We start from the raw sequence: 24,833 nt of genomic DNA, 5'->3' as shown, positions 1-24,833 counted from the left end.
TTTTGGTAAACATTAGAATTTTATACTTTGTTTTTGGTGATTTCTGTCCTATCTAGGCATTTGATTAAAATTTGTTTTTTGGGGTTTTTAACTTTGGCCATTAAAATTTTAAAGGTGCGAGTTTTATTAGCGGCTAAATTTGTGTATTGGAGAGTGGAATGTTCTGGCAGATAATCTTCCTGTGGCCTAACATTAGCCGCCTTGTCCATCTACAGGAACTCTTGGATATAGAGATTCAAGAACAGAGAATTGGATAATTCTGTCCCCTGTCCTGTCAGGTTCCATTCTTCTGAGTGCCAGGAGCTTCATTGACTTAAGAATATATGTATTATAGCTTGAACTTAGATTTATTACTGAAAAATAAAAGATTTCCTTTTGATTCAGTAATTATACTTTAATCTTAACTCAAGTTGAAATTTTTAAAAATGTAAGAAAAAGCTGTATTCACAGAAATAAATAGTATGCAAACCTAGTTTGTTACACTATTAGTTTAATATGTTAAAGTTATGTAATCCAGGATTTTTTGACATTTAAGTTGTTTAACAATGTTTAACTGTAGTTTTTGACAAGGTCCAACTTGAGAATTTTATTACCAGGATTTTAGTGAATATATACAAATTGGCTTTTATTTTCATGTATAGTTTTTGCATGTATACAGATTGTTGCAGCTGCCACTACCTTCAATGTGGAAAAGTTCCTTTACCCCCACAAAACTGATTACTCCCTTCATAGCTATGTACTCCTTGTCTTCTGATATCTGTAACTACTGGCCAGTTCTCTTTTTACTATAATCTTATATTTGAAGGATGTTTTGTAACTGGCACCACAGTTTACTACCTTAAGTGACCAGCTTCTTTGAGCATTAATTATTTCTACCAATTCAGTTGGTTCCTTTTGTTAATGATCAGCTCATACGAGGTTGTCTCAATATTACCATTTGTTACTTGTGTTTAATGAAAGGTGATTGATTCTTGTATACAGTTTTTGAGATTGTGAATAAAGCTTATAAATATGTGTGTAAATTTTGTGTGGATAAATTTTAATTCCTCTGGGATAAATATTTAGAAATGAGATTTCTAGGCCATATGATAAAGTGTGTATGTATGTAACTTCATAAAAATGACTAGCTCATATATGGTTGTACGAATTTGCTTCCATTTGCTCCTTATCTTTGTCAGCACTTGATTACTGTCAGCTTACTTTAGAATTCTAGCATGGTTCATAGTTTCTTCTTGAAAAATTGCCTTCTGCTTTTCTTCTTTTATGAAGTGTCTGTTCAAGACGTTAAAGAGTCCTTTGACTTCTTTATTGAGTTGTATGATTTATGCATTTGGGTTTTTTTTTTTTCATAGTCTGGCTTTACTTTTCTCATTTTAACAGCATCTGTAGATGGAGTCGTTTTTTTGTTTTGTTTTGTTTTGTTTTGTTTTGTTTTTGCAATGGTTTACAAGTCAGGGTGACAGTTAAAACTTATCTCACATGACTTATTTTCATTATAATATAACCCTTTTCCATGATGCATTGCAAATACAACCAATATTATTATCAGGAGCCAGAATTGTGTAAATACTGTTACAACAATATAGTAGTGGTGTTGAAGTAGCGCAAAAGCTAGCAAGGCTAGCCTGCTTCTTAAGCCAGTGGTGGTCTTCTGCCCCTGGACCAGGGTTGCCTAGATAGCAATTTACTTTTGTGTACTGTCCGCCTTTGGATTTGGGATGGCCTCAGAATTTGTTTAAATGTCATTTGTTTTCCAGAGAAATTTTAGATTTTTAAATTGAATGGAAGGCCTAGCAATTTCTCGTGCACTGGCTCTCACTGCATCTGCTTCAACCAACATTCTTTTATAGAGTGATACATCTTTTTTGTTAACCAATACTGATGCCTCATTACCATGCAGAGCCCATAGCTAACATGAGCCTTAATGTGAGCTGAAGCTGTGGATTTAAAGGTATAAATTTGGGGATGTATGTAACAATTACAGTCTGCTGAATTCTACCTCCCCCCAATCATTACAGAATGACAACCCAATATTTTACTGATTCCTTAGTTTTGCATTTCCTAGAATATCATGTAATTGTAGTCACACAGCATGTAGCCTGCTCAGAGTGACTGCTTGACTGATGCATTTAAGTTTCTTCTTCACATCCTGGTTCCATATTTCCTTTTAGTGCTTAGTAGTAATTTCACTGTTTGCATGTATGCCATAGTCTGTTGATTTTTGTATTGAAGGGAACAAGACTTTTGTTTGTTTGCTCTCAATGAAAACTGCATACTTGCATTCCTGTCAACAGTGAATAAGAGGTTTCCTGTTATGGATTTGCCAGCGTTAGGTTTTGACTGTTTTACTTTAGCCATCAAATAGGCATGTATGATCACTGCCGTATTATCCCTTGTGGCATGCTGTTGAATATTTTTTCAATCAGTTATTTGCTGTCAGATTATCTTTAGTTAGGTACCCTTTGTTGCCCATTTTAAAAATAGAGTTATATAGTGTTTTGTTAAATTTTAAAAGTTCCTTATATGCTTTCAATTATAGTCTATCAGATAGGTCTTTGTAGTCAGTGCTGGTCTTCTCATTCACTTGATTATAATTTTTCAAAAGTTTTTAAGTGGTTTTAATTTTCTGTAGACTGATCCACTGTATTGTGAGAATAAGAATTCTTTTGCAAGGCCAAGTACCACACCCAGCCATTAGTTCTCCACTGCTTGTTTTCCTTCTCATCACAGTTGGTCCCATCTTACTCTTAACTTCTGACGTGGTTACTTCTTCGTGTTTCTTCTTGTGTTGCTCTTCAAATGTCAACTCTTCACCTGGATGAATTTAATGTAAGTTTTCTTTCAGTATTTGGTGTATAGTAGCCCCTTTATTCTAGTACTGCCTCTACAGCAGGTTCTGATCACTTGCCTTGCTGGTGGAAAAAAAGTAATGATGATATTAATAGATTAACAATAGTGTTACTACACAGGTACTTCTTGTTCTGCTATTCCCAATTTTTGTGTTAATTTTGAAAACAAGTCACTAACTTAATGTACATTTTAGTTTTTATGTCAACTTACTTTTCCTTTAAAAGGGTGTTAATTTTTATTAAGTTGGATTTTATCTTATTTTTACTTTGAATTGTGTTTAAATATCTTCACTTATTACTTAAGGGTAGAAAAATTCTGTAGGAAATTGTTAAAAAGATTTTCTTACAGTATAGTCTGGAATAAGTATAAATAGAATAGCAACTGTGTTTAAGATACTTCATTTTTGTTAGGTTTTGTATATATGCCCAGTTGTTAAAAAATGAATAATCGTGAGGCTGGGGAGAAAGGTCAGGAGTTAAGAACACTTGCTGCTCCTGCAGAAAGCTTGGGTTTGTATCCCAGCAGGCCTTTAACCAATAAAACAATCATAAAACAGCTTTTAGTCAGATATTTTCTACCCAGTAAAAGCTCACTATAACGATTGTCAGTCTCATTCCTTGAAAAATGATGCAAATAGCATAATCATTTGTGATGCCTGTGCTGGTTGATATCTTTTTAATTTTGCCCAGAGGCTGATTGTCATAGTTACTTTTCTGTTACTATAATAAAATACCATGACTGAAGCAACATATAAAGGGAAGAGTTTATTTAGGGCTTACAGTTTCAGGGGTTTAGGATTGATAATGATGGGACAGCATGGCAACGGAGGCAAGAATAACTGGGAGCTCATATCTCACACCCCAAACAGGAAGTTTTGGTAGAGCTCACTAGAATTAGCACATGACTTTTGAATTCTCCAAGTGGGTTCCAGCAGCATACTCCCTCCAGCAGGGATATACTTCCTAATCTTACAGCCATTGATAAGTGACTAAGTATTCTAATGTCCAAGAATTATGGAGGACATTTCAATCAAACCACTACACTGATATAAATTGTAAACATTATATCACATGAAGTATTTGCTGATATATTTTCAAGTGTATAAGTCAGTACATTCTAGAGAACATTTCATAATACTAACTTCTTATTAGACTGGTCAGTTTTTTATTCATTGAACAAATATGTCAGGTATATTTATGAATAATTTTCTGATTTGAATTGTATACCCAGTTAGATGGTGGCTCATGCCTTTAACCCCAGCACTCAGGAGGCAGAAGCAGGTTGGATCTCTGAGTTTGAGGTCAGGCTGGCCTGCAAAGCTAGTTCCAGGAAAACCAGAGCTATACAAAGATATTCTGTCTCAAATAAACAAAAATAAGAGAAAGAAAAGTAGGAAGGAAATGTGTTTCCAATAGAGTTTATATTAAACTTAATATAGTTGGCTAGATGTTTTCGTATTTGGAATACATGATTTTCATATGTAGATTGTCTAAGAGTTTTGGTTTGGTAGTGGTAGGGACCTTGCTATGTAATCTAAAGCTATCTTTGGAACTCAGGATCATCTGTCTCCTCTCAGTGCTTGGGTCTTTAGTAGTCCCGTGTGGTTTAAGAAGTTTGATGAAGACTGTTTCAAGATGCTGCTCTTTTGTGTGTGTGTATATGTGTGTGTTCACTATTGCATCTTGCAACCTCTATCTACTCATATAGATTATATATTTACTCATCAATACATAATTTAACAAATTTGTCCCTGTTATGTGAAAGTATTTCATTATCATAGCTCTATCAAGTAACATTTTTGTCCTCTTCTGATAACAATGTACTCATGGAGCAAATCTAGGGGCAATACTTTAAATACGGTGCTCAATCTTAAAAAACTAAAATAGGCCAATTTCTGGGTTTATGAGATAGGCTAATAGTTTTCGTACTATACATTGGGTAGGTTATATGTATGATTCCATTATTAAAATCTAATATTTACCTTTCTCCAGCATTTAAGGAAAAAAATAGGATAGCATTTCCTTTCAAGTCTGATGATCTAAGTTCAATCCCCAGGACTTAATGAGATATAGAGAACAAACTTACAGATTATTTTGTCACCTTCACATGGACAAAGTGTTACTCACATTCCCATACACACATCCATGCTTGCGCACAAACCCACTAAATAAATAAATGTTGCGGTATTTTTTCAAAAGTTAAAAAATAAATTAGACATGATTTTCCTGGTTTTAACTTAGTATGTTGTATGTTGAGGGCATTCAGTATGTTTAATCTTTGCTTCTACCCACTTAATAATTGATCTACTGTGGAATAGCATTTTATTTACATGTGCTTACAACTCAGATTTATAGATATGTATATCTGAATTCATTAATTCAAAAATGCACCATGGCTTGAGATTCTCCGTAACCTGACAAGGTTTAACATATGTTTGGTGTTAAAAACCTATTTAGGGGGGCTGGTGAGATGGCTCAGTGGGTAAGAGCACCTGACTGCTCTTCCGAAGGTCCGGAGTTCAAATCCCAGCAACCACATGGTGGCTCATAACCATCTGTAACAAGATCTTACTCCCTCTTCTGGAGTGTCTGAAGACAGCTACAGTGTTCTTACATATAATAAATAAATAAATCTTTTTAAAAAAAAAAAAAAAAACTATTTAGGCTAGACTTAATGAGAGTTGTGTTGGTCCGTGGAAGATGTTGGAATTAAACATTTATAGAGATTGGCAGCATAATACTCATTTCTTGTCCTCTTGGGTTGCTTCCTCATGCCCATAGCAACCAAACTTTGTAGTTGGTTGGCTCCGTTATTGTGACATCTGCGTGCACATATCATCCAACCCATTCTCCTCTATACTTGAACTCATTTCTAAGTTACATATAGCGAATACAGTGGAGATGTTCCAAAAGGCTTTTATGTTGTGTTTGGGGAATAATGACAAGGTTGAGAGGTGTGTACGTTTTCAGTAGAACACAGGCATTTTCTCCCAAATATTTTTGATCCATTGTTACTTGAATCTGTGGATGTGGGACACAGATATGAAGGTCCAACTGTGTAATTTCAAAGAATTATACAAACTTGGGATACAGCTATGTTACTTCTTCATTCTAAAGTTATAAGCATAGAAAAATCTGTCTTCTGCACAAATAATCTTTTCATTGAGCTGATAGCACAACAGGCAACGTTAGCTAGAGAAGTTGATAGCAAGCTTGGAGATTAAGAAAGGGAAAATTAAGTGGTCTTTTGTTATGCTTAGACAAAGAACACATTTCAGATATGAGGGAACTTCATGAAAATCTTAGCTGATAGTTGACATGATCTTCTATTTACCAAGAGCTGTATGTATTATTTGTAGAGGAAGAACACTAAAAAGTGAGGCATTCTGCTACCATGGAGGTGTTTAGATTTTAGTGGAAGAAGCAGTAAATAGATAGGTAATGTAAGGTGAAACAGAGGATAAAGAAGTAGAGAGATAGAAATAGAATGTATATATAAAGAGACTGTATAGAGAGTTAGAAATAGTATCTGTAGAGAGATTGTATTGAAATAGTATAGGTGGGAGAGAGAGGGAGGGAGAGGTTAGGGAAGACTGGAGGTGAAATTTGATTAGAAGAAAGTGAAGTAAGGCCATGTGATTTGAGTGACAGTGGCCAAGCATGGTTGTTGCTAGAGGTTTACTTTTTTTTGTCCTTGGAGAACTTAGTATATTATTCTCATTTCAATCCTTAAGGATGCTATTTTATATGTCACGAACCAAGCCTAGCATTGGCAGCGCTCAGGCAGTTTGATTCCATATCACTGATCTTGAGTTTCATACCTGGGGAAGAGTACTAGGAAATCTCATGAGCACGATAGTCTGGGACTAAGAATAAATCCGTTTTGTTGTAAGGATTTGGGATTTTATTTTACGTCAAGCCACTGGGTGTTTCGAAATGCCTCGGAGGTTGCTTTTTTTAATTGTGGATTTCAGGAGAGAAATTTGAACTAAATGAGCACATTTGGTAGTCTGCTCTGTGTAGCACATTTGGTAGTCTGCTCTGTGTAAGGTATAGATTAACCTTCTGCCTGGCCCATAACAATGTTTTGATTTAAAGCTAAGGATTCTACTTTACTACTTTATTCAACAAATATATGTGCATGTATTTGTATGAGTGCTTATGTGTATAAATAAACTAATGAACTATTCTATTAATAGGTGCGAGAAGATGTACTAAATTCATTGAATAACAACTTTCTTCAAACACTAAATCAAGCTTGGAATGATCATCAAACAGCCATGGTGATGATTAGAGACATATTAATGTATATGGTAAGTAGCGTTTTATCTTTCTTTTAAAAAGTCCAACATTTAGAAACAATGACTTTCGGTCAGTTTTAGTTGGGTGCTGGCTAGATTTTTTTTGGAGGTAGTTTTAGGTTTTGTTTCTTTTGTTTTTTTATAGGACTGCTTTATATAGAAGTGTTTTGCCTATATACTTGTATGTGTGCCATGTGCTACAATGCCTGTAGTGGTCAGAGGACATTGTATCTATTCCCAGGAACTGGAGTTCCAAGTAGTTGTGATTTACCCGAAACTCAGGTCCTCTGCAAGAGCAGCAAGTACTCTTTTCCAGTAAACAACTCTCCAGGTCCTGGTTTTTGATTTTTAAGTAAAAACACTTCCTTTGTAAAGGCTACCCTTGACCTGTGTCAATGAAGTCTTAATCATGCATGTTTAAAATGCTAAAAAGGCATGACTTAAAAATTTGTATTGTCGAGCTGGGGAGGTGTGATATCTCAGTGGTAAAATACTTGGCAAGCAAGCAAGAGGGCTGGGGGTTTGGATCCCCAGGACCCATACCAATGCTGAGTGGGTGTGGTGTCTCATCTGTCTTTCCAGCTTTGAAAGGTGGAGTTAGGGGTCCCCGAAGAAATCTGAGTTAAATATCCATATTTAAATTCTGGGATTGTTTGAGAGACATTGCCCCCAAAAGAATGTGGAGAAAAAATTGGACCGTCACAGGCTATGTACCTGCATTACCAGGTTTGAGCATGCATATGAAAAGGAGAGGAAAACAATCTTTTCTTAATATTTAGCACTGTGCTTCAAAATAAAAAGTATTTAAAAGCCTTCCTTAATACTTCTTTCCGAGGTAAAGGTAGTTTATAATACAATGACAATGAGTTGAAAGCCAAGTCTTCTAAGTTTATAAAACCTAACTATAAGTACTTTCAATGACAAATATGTCATATAATAAAGTTCTCATAGTTTTCATAGCTGCTATCCATCTCTTGTAAATACTTGCAGTGTATTACTGCAACCTCTTGCTTTAGTCTTGTTGTGCTTTATTGGTGTTGCTGATTTTCATTTTTAATCAGTCAAGAAAGCAATCTTTAGAACCTCCCTCCCTCCCTCCCTCCCTCCCTCCCTCTCCAGGACTTCTCTTTGTAGCCTGGCTGTACTCACTCTGTAGACCAGGATGGCTCAGAGATCCACCTAACTGTGCCTCCCAAGGGTCCAGGTTAAAGCTATGCACCCAGCTTGAGATTTTTATTCTCAATTTAAAAACACTTGTAAGTTTACAGAATAAATCTAAATTATTTCAGTTTATTGTGACACTACAAAATTAGTAAGTCTAATGACTTGTTATCCATGTTTTTTGTTTCTCTGCTTATGTACATGTATATCTGTCTTTTCTTTGCCTACATATGTCTGTTCACCATGTGCATGCATTGCCCATGGAAGCCAGAAAAGAGCATTGAATCCTATGGAACAGAAGTTAGAGTTGTAAACAGTGTGGGTGCTGTGAATCGAACCTAGATCCTCTGAAAAGCATCCAGTGTTCTTGACCACAGAGCTCTCTCCTGCCCTTGCTGCAGTGTTTATGTTGGAGAATTGGACATAATGATTTTAGTTTAACCCTTTAATTTACTCTCCTCAGTTTTACTTTCAGTTCTTCAGGTGCAGTATGACAAGAGAAGCTTGTCCTAGTTTACTTCACTTAATACATTAAAGCAATTTGTAAAGTATTTCCAGTGAGAACAAGCAAGTAGAGGTTTGTTTGTTCTGCTGAATGAATCAGGAAAGCCTTTACCTCCAATTTTATGAGGGCTCTTAATGGCAAAAAGGGAGAGGCCACCTTATTTTTCAGGGCTGAAATGAAAGGTCAACCAAAGTAACCACTTTCTGAGCTTTGCATTCTGTCAGGTTATGGGTTGTGTTAATATTTTAAAGATAAATGAAATAGCATATGAAAACAAATGTGTGAAGGAAGCTGGCTACTCTCGTCCTCTTCAGTTTTAATAGGAGTGAGCCTTTAAATTTAGTACCATCTGTCTTAACACAAATACACAACCACCAGGAATTGGAATTTTATTACCCACTGTCTTTTAATAAACTTTTAAATTTATGTTTACTCAATTTTAAAAGTGGTTTCATTTCTGTTTTCAAAAACAATGAAATCTCAAGGCTTGTGTACCGGCTCTAGTTCTTACATGACTATGTCAAACAGTAAGTTCATGCTACATGTTACTCATTTCTAGAGTGAAAAATTATAATTGGTACTATTGGGGTTTAGACAAACTATTTATTATAGAGCATGGCCTAGTAATAAACTCAGAACTAATGAGCTAATAGTGATTCTTGCTATCCTTTAATGCCTTTGATAATCCATACAGTAGCACAATACTGGATAAATCCAGTGACTTGCCCTACTATTTCAGATGCTCTACTGAAGGTAACCTCATGCTAGATGGTCAGTGTCAGAAATTGTCTACTATCAGAGACCTTCTGGCAGCCCTCTACCTCCTTGCCTGGCTTTTTGACTCCTTTTTTCTGGTTAGAGTGCTCTCCTGATTATTGCTTATCAGTCTTCAGCTCTGTTCCCTGGCTTCCTTCTTGAAAAAGATCTTACTACCTCCCTCCCCTCCACTCCCTCCCTCTCTCCCTCTCCTACCTGTATTAATGCTGGAAGACAACTTCTGTCATACACCAGTTTTTTTAACCTGTGTTAGGGATCAGGGATAAAGTTCAACTAGATTTTTCTGATGGACCACAATCTTCCAGGGTTGGTTTTGTTTTGTGTGTTTTGCTTGTTTGTGTGTTTTGCTTCTCGAGATAGGATTTCTGAGTGTGACTACCCAGGCTGTCCCAGACTCTGCTTTGTAGATAGGCTTGCCTCACATAAAGATCCATCTGCTTCTGCCTCCCAAGCACTACTACCACTACCCAGCTCTCCCAGGGTTCTTTTCAGGTAAATGTCTGTTTAACAAATGTTGAAATTTGCTCTCTCTGTTTTTATAATAACTCTAAACAAATCCCAGTTCAGTTTTTGTTCTATTTTGTCCTTACTGGAATCATCATGGAGAAGTTATACATCTGGATACAGAGTGCACTGCTAATCCTCCTCCCTTGTTAATTTTCAGCAGCATTTGGCACAGCTGGCTGCACTTTTCTTTTAGTATATTGGTCCCTGGTCACCGACAAAACACTGTGTGCCTCCAGCCTTCTGCTTCCTTCTCAGCTACTGCTCCTCTTCCACATCCTCCTCTTCCTCCTCTTCAGTAAATCAAGGTATCTTTGGACTTTTTGATCTTTCTTCTACTTACCCTTACAGCTTTTTGTGCTTCTTTACACAATTCTCATATTGTATATATAACTACTGTCACAGATTTGGCTGCCACTATCTGTTTGGATGATGGCACTATTTATTGTCTGGTTGTTGTCTGTAAGGCACCTCTAACTTGACATTTCCAAGTGAGCTAGTGATTGTTCCAGTTGCCTACAGCTTCCTTCCCTGCTAGAATCTGACTTCGTATGTTCCCGTTTTTTGGCCAAGATCAGAGTCTAATACCTTTTTTTTTTTTTTTTACATTAATGAAAACTGAGGCTGCTTGTGGACGTTGTACATCGTGGTGCGGAGCCTAGTGCGCACCACGATGTACAACGTCCACAAGCAGTCTGATTTACATATTTCTCCCAGAGGAATTTTTATTGTTGAGGTTTTTTTGTTTGTTTTGTTGTTTTTTCTTTTTTCTTTTGTTTTTTGTTTGTTTGTTTGTTTTTTCAAGACAGGGTTTCTCTGTATAGCCCTGGCTGTCCTGGAACTCACTTTATAGACCAGGCCGGCCTTGAACTCAGAAATCCGCCTTCCTCTGCCTCCCGGTTGCTGGGATTAAAGGCATGCGCCACCAACGCCTGGCTGTTGTTTTTTCTTACCAAAAAAGATCATACCGCTTATTTTCTGGGATTGTCATATCCTTTGTTTTGAAAGGTTTTAAAAACTGTCCTTTTTCTGATGAAACATTCTGAAATTTTTTTGTCATAGCTGGGGTGGAATTAGTGGTGATCCACGTATGATCTCTACACTTGGAAGGCAGAGTCAAGAGGATCAGGATTTTAAGGTCATCTTCAGCCACAGAGTGAGTTAGCATCCTGTCTCAAGGAAAATGGAACAGTTCTTACTAGTGTTCTGATGGGTTTTTGCCCTGTAGGTTAAAAGGGTGCTATCTTTGTACTCAGAACTGTTCTTTAGCAACATTCACGGCATCTAGTCACTTACTGAAATTTGGAGCTAATAATTAGTATGAAAATTACTTGAATAAAAGAATTTCGGTCATGTGATTTATGGGTCCGAAAACCCAGTTCTTAAGTAGAGATTGGGGGTAGGCTGGTAGCTAACTCTGGAAATTCTAGACAGAGCATTGATTCAGTTTCGTATTTCAGAGTGAGATGGTGAGGTTTCATGTTCTTACTTAAAATGCTGTATAATTTTCAACCTTTGGATTACTTCCAAAATTTTCCGTTTAATATTTGGAGTCTGTAGTGGGAAATATTTAAAAAGGCACCATCCCACAATACTTCAGGCTACTCTCTGCCCCTGTGGTCTAGGCGGTGGTCTTCCCAGCTTTGGTTGCCTGCCTCAGAGCTGCTTGTCCCTTCCCAGCAATCCACCCTCTGTGGCTAGCTGTCACAAATACCCTTAACCCAGTCAATCAAAACTCTTAAAGCTTATAATTATCAGTTTTATATATCAATAAATTATCAATTCACATCACTCACACAATAATTTCAGAGTCTATTGCTAATAATACAAGCTACCCACCTAGATTAGACAAGTTATCCCAATTATTCTATCCTTTTATGGTATTCATAGCTTCTTGTGGCTATATAACGCCATGTGGATAAGGTTCATCCTCTTCTCCATCCATCTTCTCTATCCTCTCTTCCTGTCCTATCTCTGGAACTCTTAGCTCTGCTTTCTTTTTTTCTGTCTAATCACAGGCTTCTTATTGCATCAATATTTAAATTAATTGGGGGAAAATTCTGGTACAGGAGCCACTAAAAGCAAACCTTCAAAAATGTGGGTTATTGTCCTGACTATTGTATAGCTTATCTGGTAGACTGAATTGAGGACAGGGACAATGCCTATACAACCATTTTGTGTCATATCACTAGTCCAGCTCTTTGTGCATGCTAGACACATGCAAACAGTATAGTATATGATCCTTTTGAATTGACTGCCTTTTCAAAACACTTATTAAGTCTTACTTTAAATTCAGAAAGAATTATCTTCACATCCCATAAGCAAAATTTTTTTATTTGTATATCTTTCATTTTCCTGTCTCAAACCTTTTAAATACATGTACTGTTCTGTTTTAATAAATATACCAGCAATGAAATTTTAAAACATATGTGTTGAAGTAATTTTTGAAATACTAGTATGCTTTTATATTTTATATTTTATTAATTCTTTGAGAATTTCATACAGTGTATTTTGATCATATTCAGTCCCCTTCCTCAACTCCTCCAGAATCTCTCCGACCTCCCTACTGACCCAACTTTATTGTTCTCTCTCTGTAGAAAGTACAGTTTGTGCTGACCACTACTCGTGTGAGTAGTTGTAAATACACCAGGTGTTGGTGCTGTTAATGATGAATTTTCCTCTCTAAGCAGCAGTCAAATGCTAGTAGCTCCTCAGAGATAGGATTTCATGCCTATATCCCCTCCTCTAGTCTGGGATTTTATGTGGTTTAGCTTATTTGTGTCTTACGCATAATATCACATTTGGTATGCATCTTGTTGTATCTGGAAAACAGTTTCCTTGAAGTGATTCACTACTTCTGGCTCTTAAAATTCTTCAGACTTTTGGGGAGATGTGAGATTTGCCTTACCTGTTCAGATGTTGAAGGCATTAAGAGTTTGTAACTGCTTTATTTGAATTCACTTTTTCATTTTTGCTGGGTTTTAAAAAGAGATTTATTTCTTTTTGCCTGTATGTATATATGGGTACCTGCTTGCTGACTTTGGAGGTTAGAAGGGGAGGCGGGACATCAGGTCCCTGTAACAGGAGCTAACATTTGGTTGTGATTCATCATCATGTGAATGCTGGGACCCGAACTCTGGTCTTCTTTCATGAGGAAATGCATTTAAGTACTGAGCTTTCTCTCCATCATTAGGTTTATTGTGTCCTTATGTGTAGATTTTAAGATAGTTTGGGGGAATTTTCATTTTCATTTTAGATTATCCAGAAAACTAGTAATTTGGAAAAGATTTGCAATTTTTGGAAAGAGAATCTTATATAGTCCAGATTGGCCTCAAACTTACTATGTAATAGAAGATGACCATGACCCTCCTTGCCTTCCTCCTGCGTTCTGGGATTGCATGAGTGTACCATTATGTCTGTGATAGTGAGAAGGAAACCTAAAGTTTTTATGTATGGAAGGCAGATACTTTACTAACTGAATTACAGTCTAAGCCATATTTGAGTATTTTATAGAATAATGTTGTATTTAATAGTTTCAGTTATTTCACCTGGTTTAATTTTGTCTGTATACTATAGAAACAAAGGAGAATTTTTATAAATGTTCTATAGGCTGCCTTTAGCAACATGAGTTAACATTAATTAGGAACAGAAATCCATTTCTATCTTTGGAGGGAGAGGTACCATACCACCAATGCTTGGCTAGAGCATTTTTTCTTTTAATCTTACTAACAATATGCCATCCCTATATAACATGTTTAACATGACTTCTTAAAGGTATATAAAAGCATAGGTGAGAAAGAAAAAACAACACATAAGGGATCGATCGGGAAGTAGATAAATTAATAGGAAGGTAAAAATCATACTGGTGTGCTCAGAAATCATGGCCAGTAATCCCAACCAGTATATTATGTGTTGGAAGGTGTTGATAGAATTTCCCAGATGACTTTGCCTTATCTTCCAAGGAACAGAAGGGGGATTGTCTCACATGGATCTCAGTAACCTTCCTTTACACTTTGCCTGAACCTCACTAGAGTATTCAGAACTGGCTTTTGTATACCTTTTAATTAAAAAAGAAATTCTACATATTTTGATCATATTCTTACTGCCACATCCTTTCCACCTAACTTCGTGTTCTTTTGTTTATCTCCTACTCTCTCACTTAAAAATAAAGTCTAAACAAATAAAAAATCAATAAGACAAAAAAATTTAACAAAATAAAACATGCACACAAAACTCCAGAGTACATTTTATGTTGGTTATGGGGCCTGTCCTAGAGTGTGGTTGATATACCTAGTGACACTTCATTGGAGAAGACTGATTTTCCCTTTCCCAGTAGGTACCAGTTACAAATAGTTGTGTCAGGGTGGAGCTTTGTGTCCACTACCTTCTCAGTTCAGGGCTGGGATTCTGTCTGGTTTGGCTTGTGCTTAGAGCACAACTTTCCTGATGAAGTACATGGAATAAAGCTTACTTTGGAGTGAAGTGCTGCCAGTGTATGTGGGAAGTTTGAAGCAGTGAGAAAGTGCATAATGATGATTAAGAGAGTCTTAGCTTTAGTTCCTGCTTTGTCATTATTTCACTTATTTAATGCTCTGGGTGATCCTGTTTTTCCATATCTATAAAATAGATTTACTGTATAAGAGTTCTGGTGCTTTCTGGGAGTCAAGAGAACTCAGTACATGGTTGGAATTTCTGGATCCTGTCTAGAAATGGGCATGCTTATGTTTATCATGTACCTCACAAGATTTGCTTTCATTTGTATGGCAGGGAGCATGAAGCTGTCTGTAGAATTTGTTCAGAGTTTGATGGTTAGATCATTAAAATTTCTGGCTTTGAACTATTTTAGTACTGAAAGGCAACAAACAGCAAGATACAATATGTGGGGAGTAGTGAGAAGGAAGAAAACAGGAAGCATTGGTGTTGCTATTAAGTAGATCACAGTTTAGGAACTCTTAAAGTAGATTGATAGCAGCCTGGTACAACAACACATCTCTTTGATAAATAGATAAGTAATCTACTTAATGATAGCTGACAGCATGTTCATAGTCCATGGTGTGGGCCAGGCACTATTTTAAACACTTTATCATTTAGTCTTCACAATGTATGTTTTTTCATTGTATTTAGGTAGTTATTGTATTAAAAGTAGTTAAGCAATAAAAATAAGATACTTCCCCAAGTATATGTCAGTAAATATCTCTTATTACATAGTTCTTTCTATCCACTACTTTATATACCCAGCTCACAAGCTGAATATTAAATTGTCTCTATTTTATGGATAAAGAAATTTAAGGTGTAGGAATTAAAAATTGGGGTTAGAGAGATTGATTTAGCAAGATTATTCAGTATCGTGTATATAGCTAGAATAGTGAGATGATTCCAAGTCTTTTTTCATTCCATGTCTGTGGTCTTCACCACTTTATTGTTCCACCTTGGAGTATTAATTATATTCTGGTCAATCATACAAGCCAAGCCATTGGTCTAGTAGAATTAGTGGTAAATCCAGAGTTGAATTAACAATCACTTGTGCTGTGACAAGAGATTCAATAATGAGTAACTGTTTCCAGTTCCTTCTCAATCCACAATTTTCTAATGTAGAAATCCTTTTAAACAGTTAATCCTGATTTCCCCTACCCAATTTGGCAGTGATGACTAAATCTATGAAAACATTGAAAATGTTTTTCTTGCTTTCTATGTTGAAAATAATAGTAAAAGTCTCACTCTGAAGAAGTCAGCAAATGAGCATGCATACATTCAGTTCTCAATTGTGGATGTTGTAGGACTAGCTGTTTGAAGTTACTGCCTTGACTTCCTCACAATGATGGACTGTAACTTGGATTTGCAAGCTTAAATAAATTTTAATAACTTTTCTACCTATGTTGCTTTTTAGAAGAGTATTTTATCACACCAGCAGAAATAAAATTAGAACATGTGTATTTTGATCCTCTTTTTAATGTATGTTATATGTCTCAGAATTTACTTTGAATAAAAATTTGTCGTTACATGAATTGTAATATATTGCCTTTCTTTCTAGGCTTGCTTTTTTTCTTTTTTAATGCTGTCTTTTTCTACTTTTTTTTTTTTTCCTCCAAGTTAGTGTTTCTCTATGTAGCCCTGGCTGTCCTGGAACTCACTCTGTAGTCCAGGCTGGCCTCAAACTCAGAAATCCGCCTGCCTCTGCCTCCCAAGTGCTGGGATTAAAGGCATGCACCACCACTGTCCGGCTAATGCTGTCAACCTAGAATTGTAGGTGGAGCATTGTATGGATGCTCATTTGTTGACCAGATGTCTCATGTCTTTCATATCTTTACTCCAGTTTTTGACAGTTTATTTTGCTAGTTGCTGAGAAATGATCTTTTTCCTTTTAACTTTGTAGTTTTGAGGTTTTGTTACAAAGGAAATATAAATTTAAGATTGTTTTGTTTTCTTCCTGGATTGTCTTTAACTTTTATAGAATTGCTCCTGATTTCCAGTAATAAATTTTGCTGTGTGTGTGTGTGTGTGTGTGTTTTCTGATAGTTTTCTTTCCAGCTTTCTATTTTAAAGTGTATCCTTGACGTTCTTGTGTTTTTGGTTTTTAAAAGTGAGTAAGATAAGAAGCATGAAACACTGTCTTCCTTGGCTGTGTCACCATCTCCTTGACTCCTACCTCTCACCTCCCACCCCAATATAATATTCAGACATTTGAGTCTGAGTGTTGTTTTGTGTTGACAAAGGACAATATTAATAGCTGTGGATTGACCTCTGGTATTGTGTGAAAAGCTAGAGGCAATGGATGATAACTTCTTCTAAAGAAGGTTTAATTTGTTTTAGTAGGTTAACAAATAGGAAAACATGATCTGGTGAAAACTACTTTAAGGCATTATTAAGTGTTAGTTTTTGTGTTTTCCCCCTCTATACTATAGCCTTCTACACAGTGGCTGTAGCCCCTTTTAACATCCCAGCTAAAAGCCCGAGGTATTAGCCATGCTGTTTTCCATATAGTCATACTTGACCTATTGAACTGACTGCATGACTGCCAGGTAGCATCTTAATACTGCATTTTCTTTATTCTGTTGTGTTTTGGTTTTTGTTTTATTTTATTGTTGCATTTTTTTCCATGGCTTAGTTCTGGAAATCTGACTGGGCTACGAGAGAATGCAGAAAGGACACAAACCCAGTTGTAGAAAAGCTGAAATGGGATGAGTCTGTGCTCTAAGGGAGACCCACCACCACCAGCCATCCAGAAACTCAGCACATACATTTTCTCTGAGTGGAGAAGGCAGGTTCAGCTGAATGAGGAGGCCGGTGGTTTAGCAAATCTTATCCTGGCAGGCTCTTGTGGGGGAGACAAACTTGGATGCTGTTTTCTGCCATCTCCTGCACTGCAGTACTAAGAGTTCAGCTCCTGCATTCTGTCCTGACCACGACTTACTGTTTGTTGTTTACTTGTTGCTATTGTTTTCTTCTGTTGAGTGTTATTTAGGTTATTGGGACAGTGATTCTCTGTGTAGTCTTGGCTGTTCTGGAACTTTTTATAGACCAAACTGGTCTCAAACTCAGAGGTCTGTCTGTCTGCCTCTGCCTCCTGAGTGTTGGGATTCAAGGCATGATGTGAAACCACATCTGGCTTTGCTTTTTATTTTAGTAATGGGTTTTTATTTTTAAATTTGAAGGCAGAGTGGTAGCTTTGGCATTTCTTTCTATTGTTGTTAACATTGCAAATGGATGGCATTTGAGGTAGATGCTTATAGATACTGAAACAGATATGAAGGTCATAGTTAACTAAGTGTCAGTAATAGGGCTGATTGAAAAATGTTTTATACTTTTTGAGTGTGTGTGTGTGTGCGCGCGCGCGCGTGCGCGCCCGCACACACACATGCACCTGCCTGCCTGCAAGTATGTCTGGGCTCCACATTCAAGCAGTGCCTGTCAAGGTCAGAAGAGGGCATTGGATTCCCAAGACTCGAGTTAGACCACCTTGTGGTGCTGGGCATTGCTGGATTCTCTGGAAAAGCAGCAAGTTCTTTTATCCACTGAACCATCTCTCCACCTCACTGATTTATGCCACATGTCTTCTGAACTCCCATGAGTCTGAGATTACTTTCTAATGTTATGTTTATCCTGCTTATTGATTACATTTTAGTTTTATCTTGTGTTTTGATATGCGATTCCAGAGTGAAAATTACAAGATTCTTTTCTTTCAACAACTAGAATAGTATTTTAAAATTTCACAGCCTTGATAAAGATTTTTGAGCCCACTGTACAGTGGTTGAAACTGAGCTTAAGGCATCCAGATGAGGTTTTTCAGTAATGCATCCTGTGCTTTTCTGCTCGGTTTATCAGGAGGTAGTGCTGTCTGTTTATTCACACAGTCAGTGGACAGGTTTCTGTTTTACACCTTACCTGGTGGCCTTTGTAAAAAATGCAATCAGAGTTGGATTGAGGAAATAACTAAGTTCATTTTGTAAACTATGAGTTAGACTTTTTTCTGATTCTGTAGAAAAACTTTTTTTTGTGCTTTGACTTTTTACTCTTGTTTCTGTCCTCATTGTGTTAAGCCCTTTTTAACCTATCTATTTCATGGCTTGAAAGGAATCTTGTTTGAAAACACTTCTATTACTTTTGGATATATGACCTTGTCTTGTGATTAAGACTATCAAGGCGGGTTCAAACATGTTCTGAGAGACTAGCTATGAAGAGCTTAGTGTAGTGGGCATTTTGTTGTTGTTGGGGTATGGGTGTATGCTACCACCCTCAGCACCTGTTTAATCTTGAAAGCAAACCTTGTTCAAAATAAAGAGTAGATAGGAACGGTAGAACTTAAACATTCCTCCTTTTACACACTGGTTACTTCATGAGCTTGGAGCCACGTACCATGACTTGTTTGTAGTATGACTTCATACCTTTTCTTGAGTAATGAAGCCGTGTGGTCCACTTACACAGGTATTTCTTGACTCTTTAGGTTAAATTTCTTAAAAACTACTTTGGCATAGTGTGTGTATGCACCTCGAGGCATGCTTTTGATCTGAGTTTGATCTTTTATATTCCTAGTAAACGTTTGGGTGTCTTGGTGCTTTTGAGCCGTCAGGAGGGAAAAGATAAACTTTGCTAAAATGGTTGAAGTTTTAATATCTATGGCTTTGTAGAGCCAGGTACCTTCTTAACTCTGTCTGTTGGAGATAATAGGTACTAGGCCTTAATTAGATATTAGAGGAAGGAATTTGATATGGAGAGCACCTGGTTAAGGTTATATCTAAACTGTATCTCTCTCTACTCCAATTCCTACATTGGTATTTTTAAAACAAGTAGTGCTTTTCTTGAAAATTGTTATCTAGTTTATAGCTGTTCTTAGCAAGGACTGAAAAGTTGTAAGATACCGTATTACAGATGTATTTGCAAGTTAGTTTATGAAGTGAACCATTGTAAAGTCAGTAGCAGGATCTGACTCCCTACCCAGTTCTGTGAAAGGACAGGCATGAGATGGTTCATGCTACATGCTTGGACAAGAAATGACTACTGTGAGAGAAATACAAATAAAATTAAAATGTGCTTTATTTCTATGTTGATGAGCTTTCAGATATTTTTCAGAATATTTTATAATTAAATTGTCTGAATTTGTGGTTTTAAAGGGCAAGTCAAAAATAGGCTATTTTATTTGCATTCTTTACAGTAGATAGTTACTAGTGTTGGATTTTAAACATAACTGCATTTGGTATAATCCTGTGAATACAACACTTAAAATTAGTTCTTAATGTATTTATTATCTGTCTTTGGGGGTGATTTTTTTGTTGTTGTTGTTAACCCTGGTTCCTTTTGAGAGTAGTAAAGGGTCTTTTTAAATTAACAAAGGAACATCTGCAATTTAAATGATTAGAGCTACATTATTACTGTATTATATAAAATCAACAATGTAGTTAATAAAGGGGAGATTCCAACTGCAGTAAGTTGTGAAAATGTTCTTGTCTACCTCAAGGCCGAATTCCTTCTCAGTGCTAATAAACAGAAAACAAAACGCTTGGCATTGCCACTCAGCAAATATTTCAGTGTATCTCATCTTACTGTCTACTATTTTGCTTAAAGATCTTGTTTAAAACATGCCTTTCATACATGCAGCCTTAGTCTTACTTGATGGTAACTAGCCATCAAGCATTTGCTATAAAAGATTACTAATTTTATATAGCTATACTTAAGTTTCTTGGGTGTTCTTTATACTTTCATTGGCTCTTTGCTATATTTCTTTATAATATTTGTTTAATGTTCCATAGGCTTATCATGTAGCTGACACAAAAGACTTTTTGCAATTACCAGTACTTTCCATTTTATCTATATAGTAGACAAAGTTCTTTTAAGTTTGTTTTAGTAACCATGGTAAAGATATAACTTTATATAATTTGAGAGGTACTAGAAATTTCCAAAGTGTTTAAAACCATTTTTATTGTAGGTTGTGAAGATTATTTTATATATGCAATAATTTTGCTTTACATTATTTTGTTTTTAACTGCAGGACCGTGTATATGTACAACAGAATAATGTAGAAAATGTCTACAATTTGGGATTAATAATTTTTCGAGATCAAGTTGTACGGTATGGGTGTATTAGGGATCATCTTCGGCAAACTTTATTGGATATGATTGCCAGAGAGCGGAAAGGAGAAGTTGTAGACAGGTACACCATTTATCCTTATGTTTGGTTTTGGTTTTTCATGTTCATATCATAAGAACTGGTTGATGTCACAGTTTCATTAAAATGATAAAAACGAGAATGTTCAATACTTACTGAAGTCTTCAAAGGGTTTCACTGTTTTTTTAGTTACCTAGAATTTAAGGGCACCATCTTAAACTTTATTTTAACAAATTAGTTTTCCAGTTTGGTTTTTCCTACTTTGTTTTTGCTATGTCAGTTTAGTCTTCTTTCCTCCCGCCCCCTTTAAGAGCTCTCTGAAGTTTTTGCCCCTTCTTCTTATTTTTTATGTTTTGTTGTCTTAGCCCTATTGAGAGTAGAACCTAGGATTTGTCTTATGCTAGCAAGTGTGCTGCTGATGCAAATCTGCAGTTTGCCTCATTGTATTGCAGAAGCATGGTCTCAGTATGTTTTGCAGACCAATGCTGAACTTTGGAACACAAGTGTTTCCTCACCAACTAGCCTAAACCATACTATAGGCATATACTATTGTGCCTTGGTAGACTTTTGTCTAATTTTGAGTCTCTTATTTTGTAGAAAAAAAATACTGAATGTGGCTGAAAATTCCCCAGAACTACTTCTATACTATCACTTTTCTTGACATGACAGTACCATTTTTGTGATGTTGCTGCTGTACAGTGGCTTGAAACCATGTGGATTCCTTCTCTGTTTGGTTTCAGAGGAACAGTGAACTAGTAAAGTTCTTACTGATTTAGTGTTTAATCAGGATTGCCCAAAAGCCATTTATTGAAAAGTGTTGTAATGCCTTGGTATAAGTGTAGGTTCTCATTTTTTTAAATAAATAAAAACTTTATTTACATTAAGCGTGCTTTCTTTAAATCTTTTTAAGGATAACTTGATAAATAGCTGTATAGTCAAGATAGAATTTTTGATTAAAATTATTCCATTTCCACATTTTATAAGTTTCTTACAGAAGATTAGTCATTTTGATAAAAGCTAAATGTTATAAATGTATTTCAACTTTTGCATATCTTTAATGTCTTTAAAATATTTGATTATCAAGTAATTAAACTTCTTTTGACAGAGGAGCAATAAGAAATGCTTGCCAGATGTTAATGATTTTAGGTCTTGAAGGAAGATCAGTCTATGAGGAAGATTTTGAGGCTCCGTTTTTGGAAATGTCTGCAGAATTTTTTCAGGTAATCTGTGACTGTATAGATAAATGCTTTTTAATGATCATCATAACATTATTCACTATAGTTACTTAATCTGAACATTTGACCTGTTTTGACTAGAACTCATTGGAGGGGAGATACTATTAACAAACAAACAAACAAAAAAACCCAAAACTCTTTAGAACCCCTACTTCATGTTTTGACACACCAGTGAGGGGCTTATTAATACTTGAAAATTTCTCACTTTAAAATTATATGTTAAAAAACATGAGCTTAGAAGTATCTTAGGACTTTATTGTATTTATCTAATTATTCTAAATCTCACATATCACCAATAAAATCTCTGCAGGCTTTTTAGATATCAGTTACTAATACAATAAATATTAGCAACATATATGATTCCATATGGCATATTTTCCTAACTTAAAGGTTAATAATTAGAAAATTAAAACTGACTTAAGCAAGTAAAATTGTTTTACAACATCACAGAGTCCCAAACCAATTAAATTCTAGAAGTGGGGTTATATTAGAATAAATTAATAATGAATTGTAGTAATAACACTGAGTATTTACAAATGTAAGAATGGCCAGGTATCCTTCTTTAAACATCAACTGTTTTACAGAGGAAATATAGTGGTACCCAACTACAATACTAAGTTTTTATTCTGATAATATGATTTTAAAAATAAATCAATGTCAAATTATTGTTAACTTGGAAGTTCAGTAATTCATTCATAAGAGCCATTAGATGTGTATTACAATAGAGCTTGATAATTTACTCCCAAAAAGATGGAGTTGCTGCTTTCTTCCAAACTGGTTCATAGCCAGTCATTAGAAAGATCTTTGTGACTGCACAGGAGAGACAGGGTCATGCTTTATGAGTTTATAATCTTAGAAGCAGTGCTTATACTTAAATAATGCATTAGCTGGTTGTAGTGCTAGTTTCTTTCATCTCCAAAATATGCTGTAGTTACATGCATATTATAGGTATTTATTATGAATGGAGATGGTCTTGCCAAATCTGTTCTTAGAAACTTGATTTTTTTGCTAGGTAGAGAGTGTTACTTTTTTTTTTTATATCATGCTTTATTATATAATTCTTAGATATATTGATTAATGCTGCTATCAGGTTAACATCTATTGAGATGACATTAGTAACTCTAAAACTGGTAAGGACAAAGAAGACAAGATTAATACTTATTTAAAAGTTATTTTTCTCAAAGTGTGTGTGTGTACTTTAAGCTGTGGAATGGAGTATCAGGAAAATATCAGTAATGGTGTGTCGGCAAAGGTTATGACAATGAATCTTTCCAGTTAAGTTTAAAATAATAACAAAAGAAGCTCTTCTCCTGACTTAGGTCAGATGCTTGAATTTGTAGTATATTAGCACATCTTTAAAACACTGCTTAAAGATAATGTGTTAATTTAGTTTTATGTAAATAAAAGCTTTAAAGACTAATTAGATTAAACAAATCCGTATAAGAAACTGCATGACATGTGTCTGTAACTGTTAAACTACTTGTAGGATTCATTGTAAATGATATAGAAAGCCCGTTAGAATAGAAGCACATTAAGTTTTTTAAAAATCTTAATTGCAGATGGAAAGCCAGAAATTTTTAGCAGAAAACAGTGCTTCGGTATATATAAAGAAAGTAGAAGCTAGGATTAATGAGGAAATAGAGCGGGTGATGCACTGCCTTGACAAATCCACAGAAGAGCCTATTGTGAAGGTGGTGGAGAGGGAACTCATTTCCAAGCACATGAAGACTATTGTAGAAATGGAAAATTCTGGGCTAGTACATATGCTGAAAAATGGAAAGACAGAAGGTAAGTGTTATCAATTAAAAATAATTCTATTTGAGGAATGTCAGTTTTCAAAAAGGTATGTTGTAATAACTTATCCTAGTTAGCACTGGGGTGGGGTTAAAGCTTTTCATTGTATTATTCAAGAAAATGTTCCATATGTAGTGTATTCAGTTACATTTTCTACCTGCTTTTTACATTTGCTTGCAGAAGATTAAGTTCAGTGTTTAATTGTAGGCCAGTAGGTTCCTCATGCACTTCTGTACTTTCTTAAATACAAATGAATGTGAGTGCTTTCTAGTTTCACACATTCTCACAAGGTTGGAGCATTGTGTGCTTGTGTGGATACCCTTGTGTTCCATAGAAGTGTATTTAGAAAAACTAGTAGACGAGTAGTGGAGAAAAAAAGTTAGCATTTTTTTGAGATTAATGACTACTATAGTTAAATGTATTATTTACCATGTTTATGTTTAGAAGTTATGAAATGATTGGGTGTTCTGTAAGAGATCTTGCTTGGATTTTGGTGTTTTGCTTTGAAGCTTTCATTTTATATGACAGCGATGATGTTCTTTTTAATAGCCATGATTTTTTTCCCTATTTCCTTGATGAGATCTTAGCAGTATTCTAGCTGTGTACTACTAGTAAAAGAAAACATACTACCTATTTGTATGAGCTAGATGAGGAATGTAAAAAGAGTCTTTGTTTTGTTTTGTTTTGTTTTGTTTTTAATGACAAAATATGAAGATATACAAGACACAGAAAGGCAGGTGTTAGAGAAATAAGGGGCAGGAAAGAGTTATCCTCTTAGTCTCTAATGGAATCCTTGACTTATGTACTTAATTATACTTTCAATTCAATATGTGGCAAGTTGTCAAATTTATTGTTTCTATTATTTTGAAAAAACACTTTTATAACTTTAAAATATAGTACTCTTGGATATTTGTGTCAGCTAGATATTAAATTTTTTTCAAAATTAGTTTGACTGCATTTATTTATTGTATGTGTATATATATGTATATACACACACATACACACATATGCTTGGAAGTCAAGAGAACACCTGTAGAAGTTGGTTCTCCTTCCATCATGCCATCATCTGAGTTCAGACTTAGCATCAGGTGCTTTTACCCCCCTGAAC

The 24,833-nt window shown here is 35.5% G+C and overlaps 1 protein-coding gene across 4 annotated transcripts in view; it reads left to right on the top strand.

Annotated features, from left to right (window-relative positions):
* Cul3 (cullin 3) overlaps positions 1 to 24,833 on the top strand; it is a 76,150-nt gene that overhangs the window by 29,869 nt on the left and 21,448 nt on the right. For 3 of the 4 annotated variants that reach the window (XM_021197336.2, XM_021197337.2, XM_029538351.1), the window contains 4 exons: positions 7,049 to 7,162; positions 20,581 to 20,741; positions 21,802 to 21,916; positions 23,491 to 23,719. In XM_021197336.2, coding sequence (XP_021052995.1) covers positions 7,049 to 7,162; positions 20,581 to 20,741; positions 21,802 to 21,916; positions 23,491 to 23,719 — 619 coding nt within the window. Of the gene's footprint in view, positions 1 to 2,730; positions 2,830 to 7,048; positions 7,163 to 20,580; positions 20,742 to 21,801; positions 21,917 to 23,490; positions 23,720 to 24,833 lie in introns of all 4 variants that reach the window. The other variant, XM_029538350.1, reaches the window with a different exon arrangement.

This window comes from Mus pahari, chromosome 5 (assembly GCF_900095145.1).
Source record: "Mus pahari chromosome 5, PAHARI_EIJ_v1.1, whole genome shotgun sequence".
NCBI classification, from domain to species: domain Eukaryota; kingdom Metazoa; phylum Chordata; class Mammalia; order Rodentia; family Muridae; genus Mus; species Mus pahari.
Note: the sequence above shows the minus strand (reverse complement) of the source record. Positions and strands in the feature narration are given on the sequence as shown.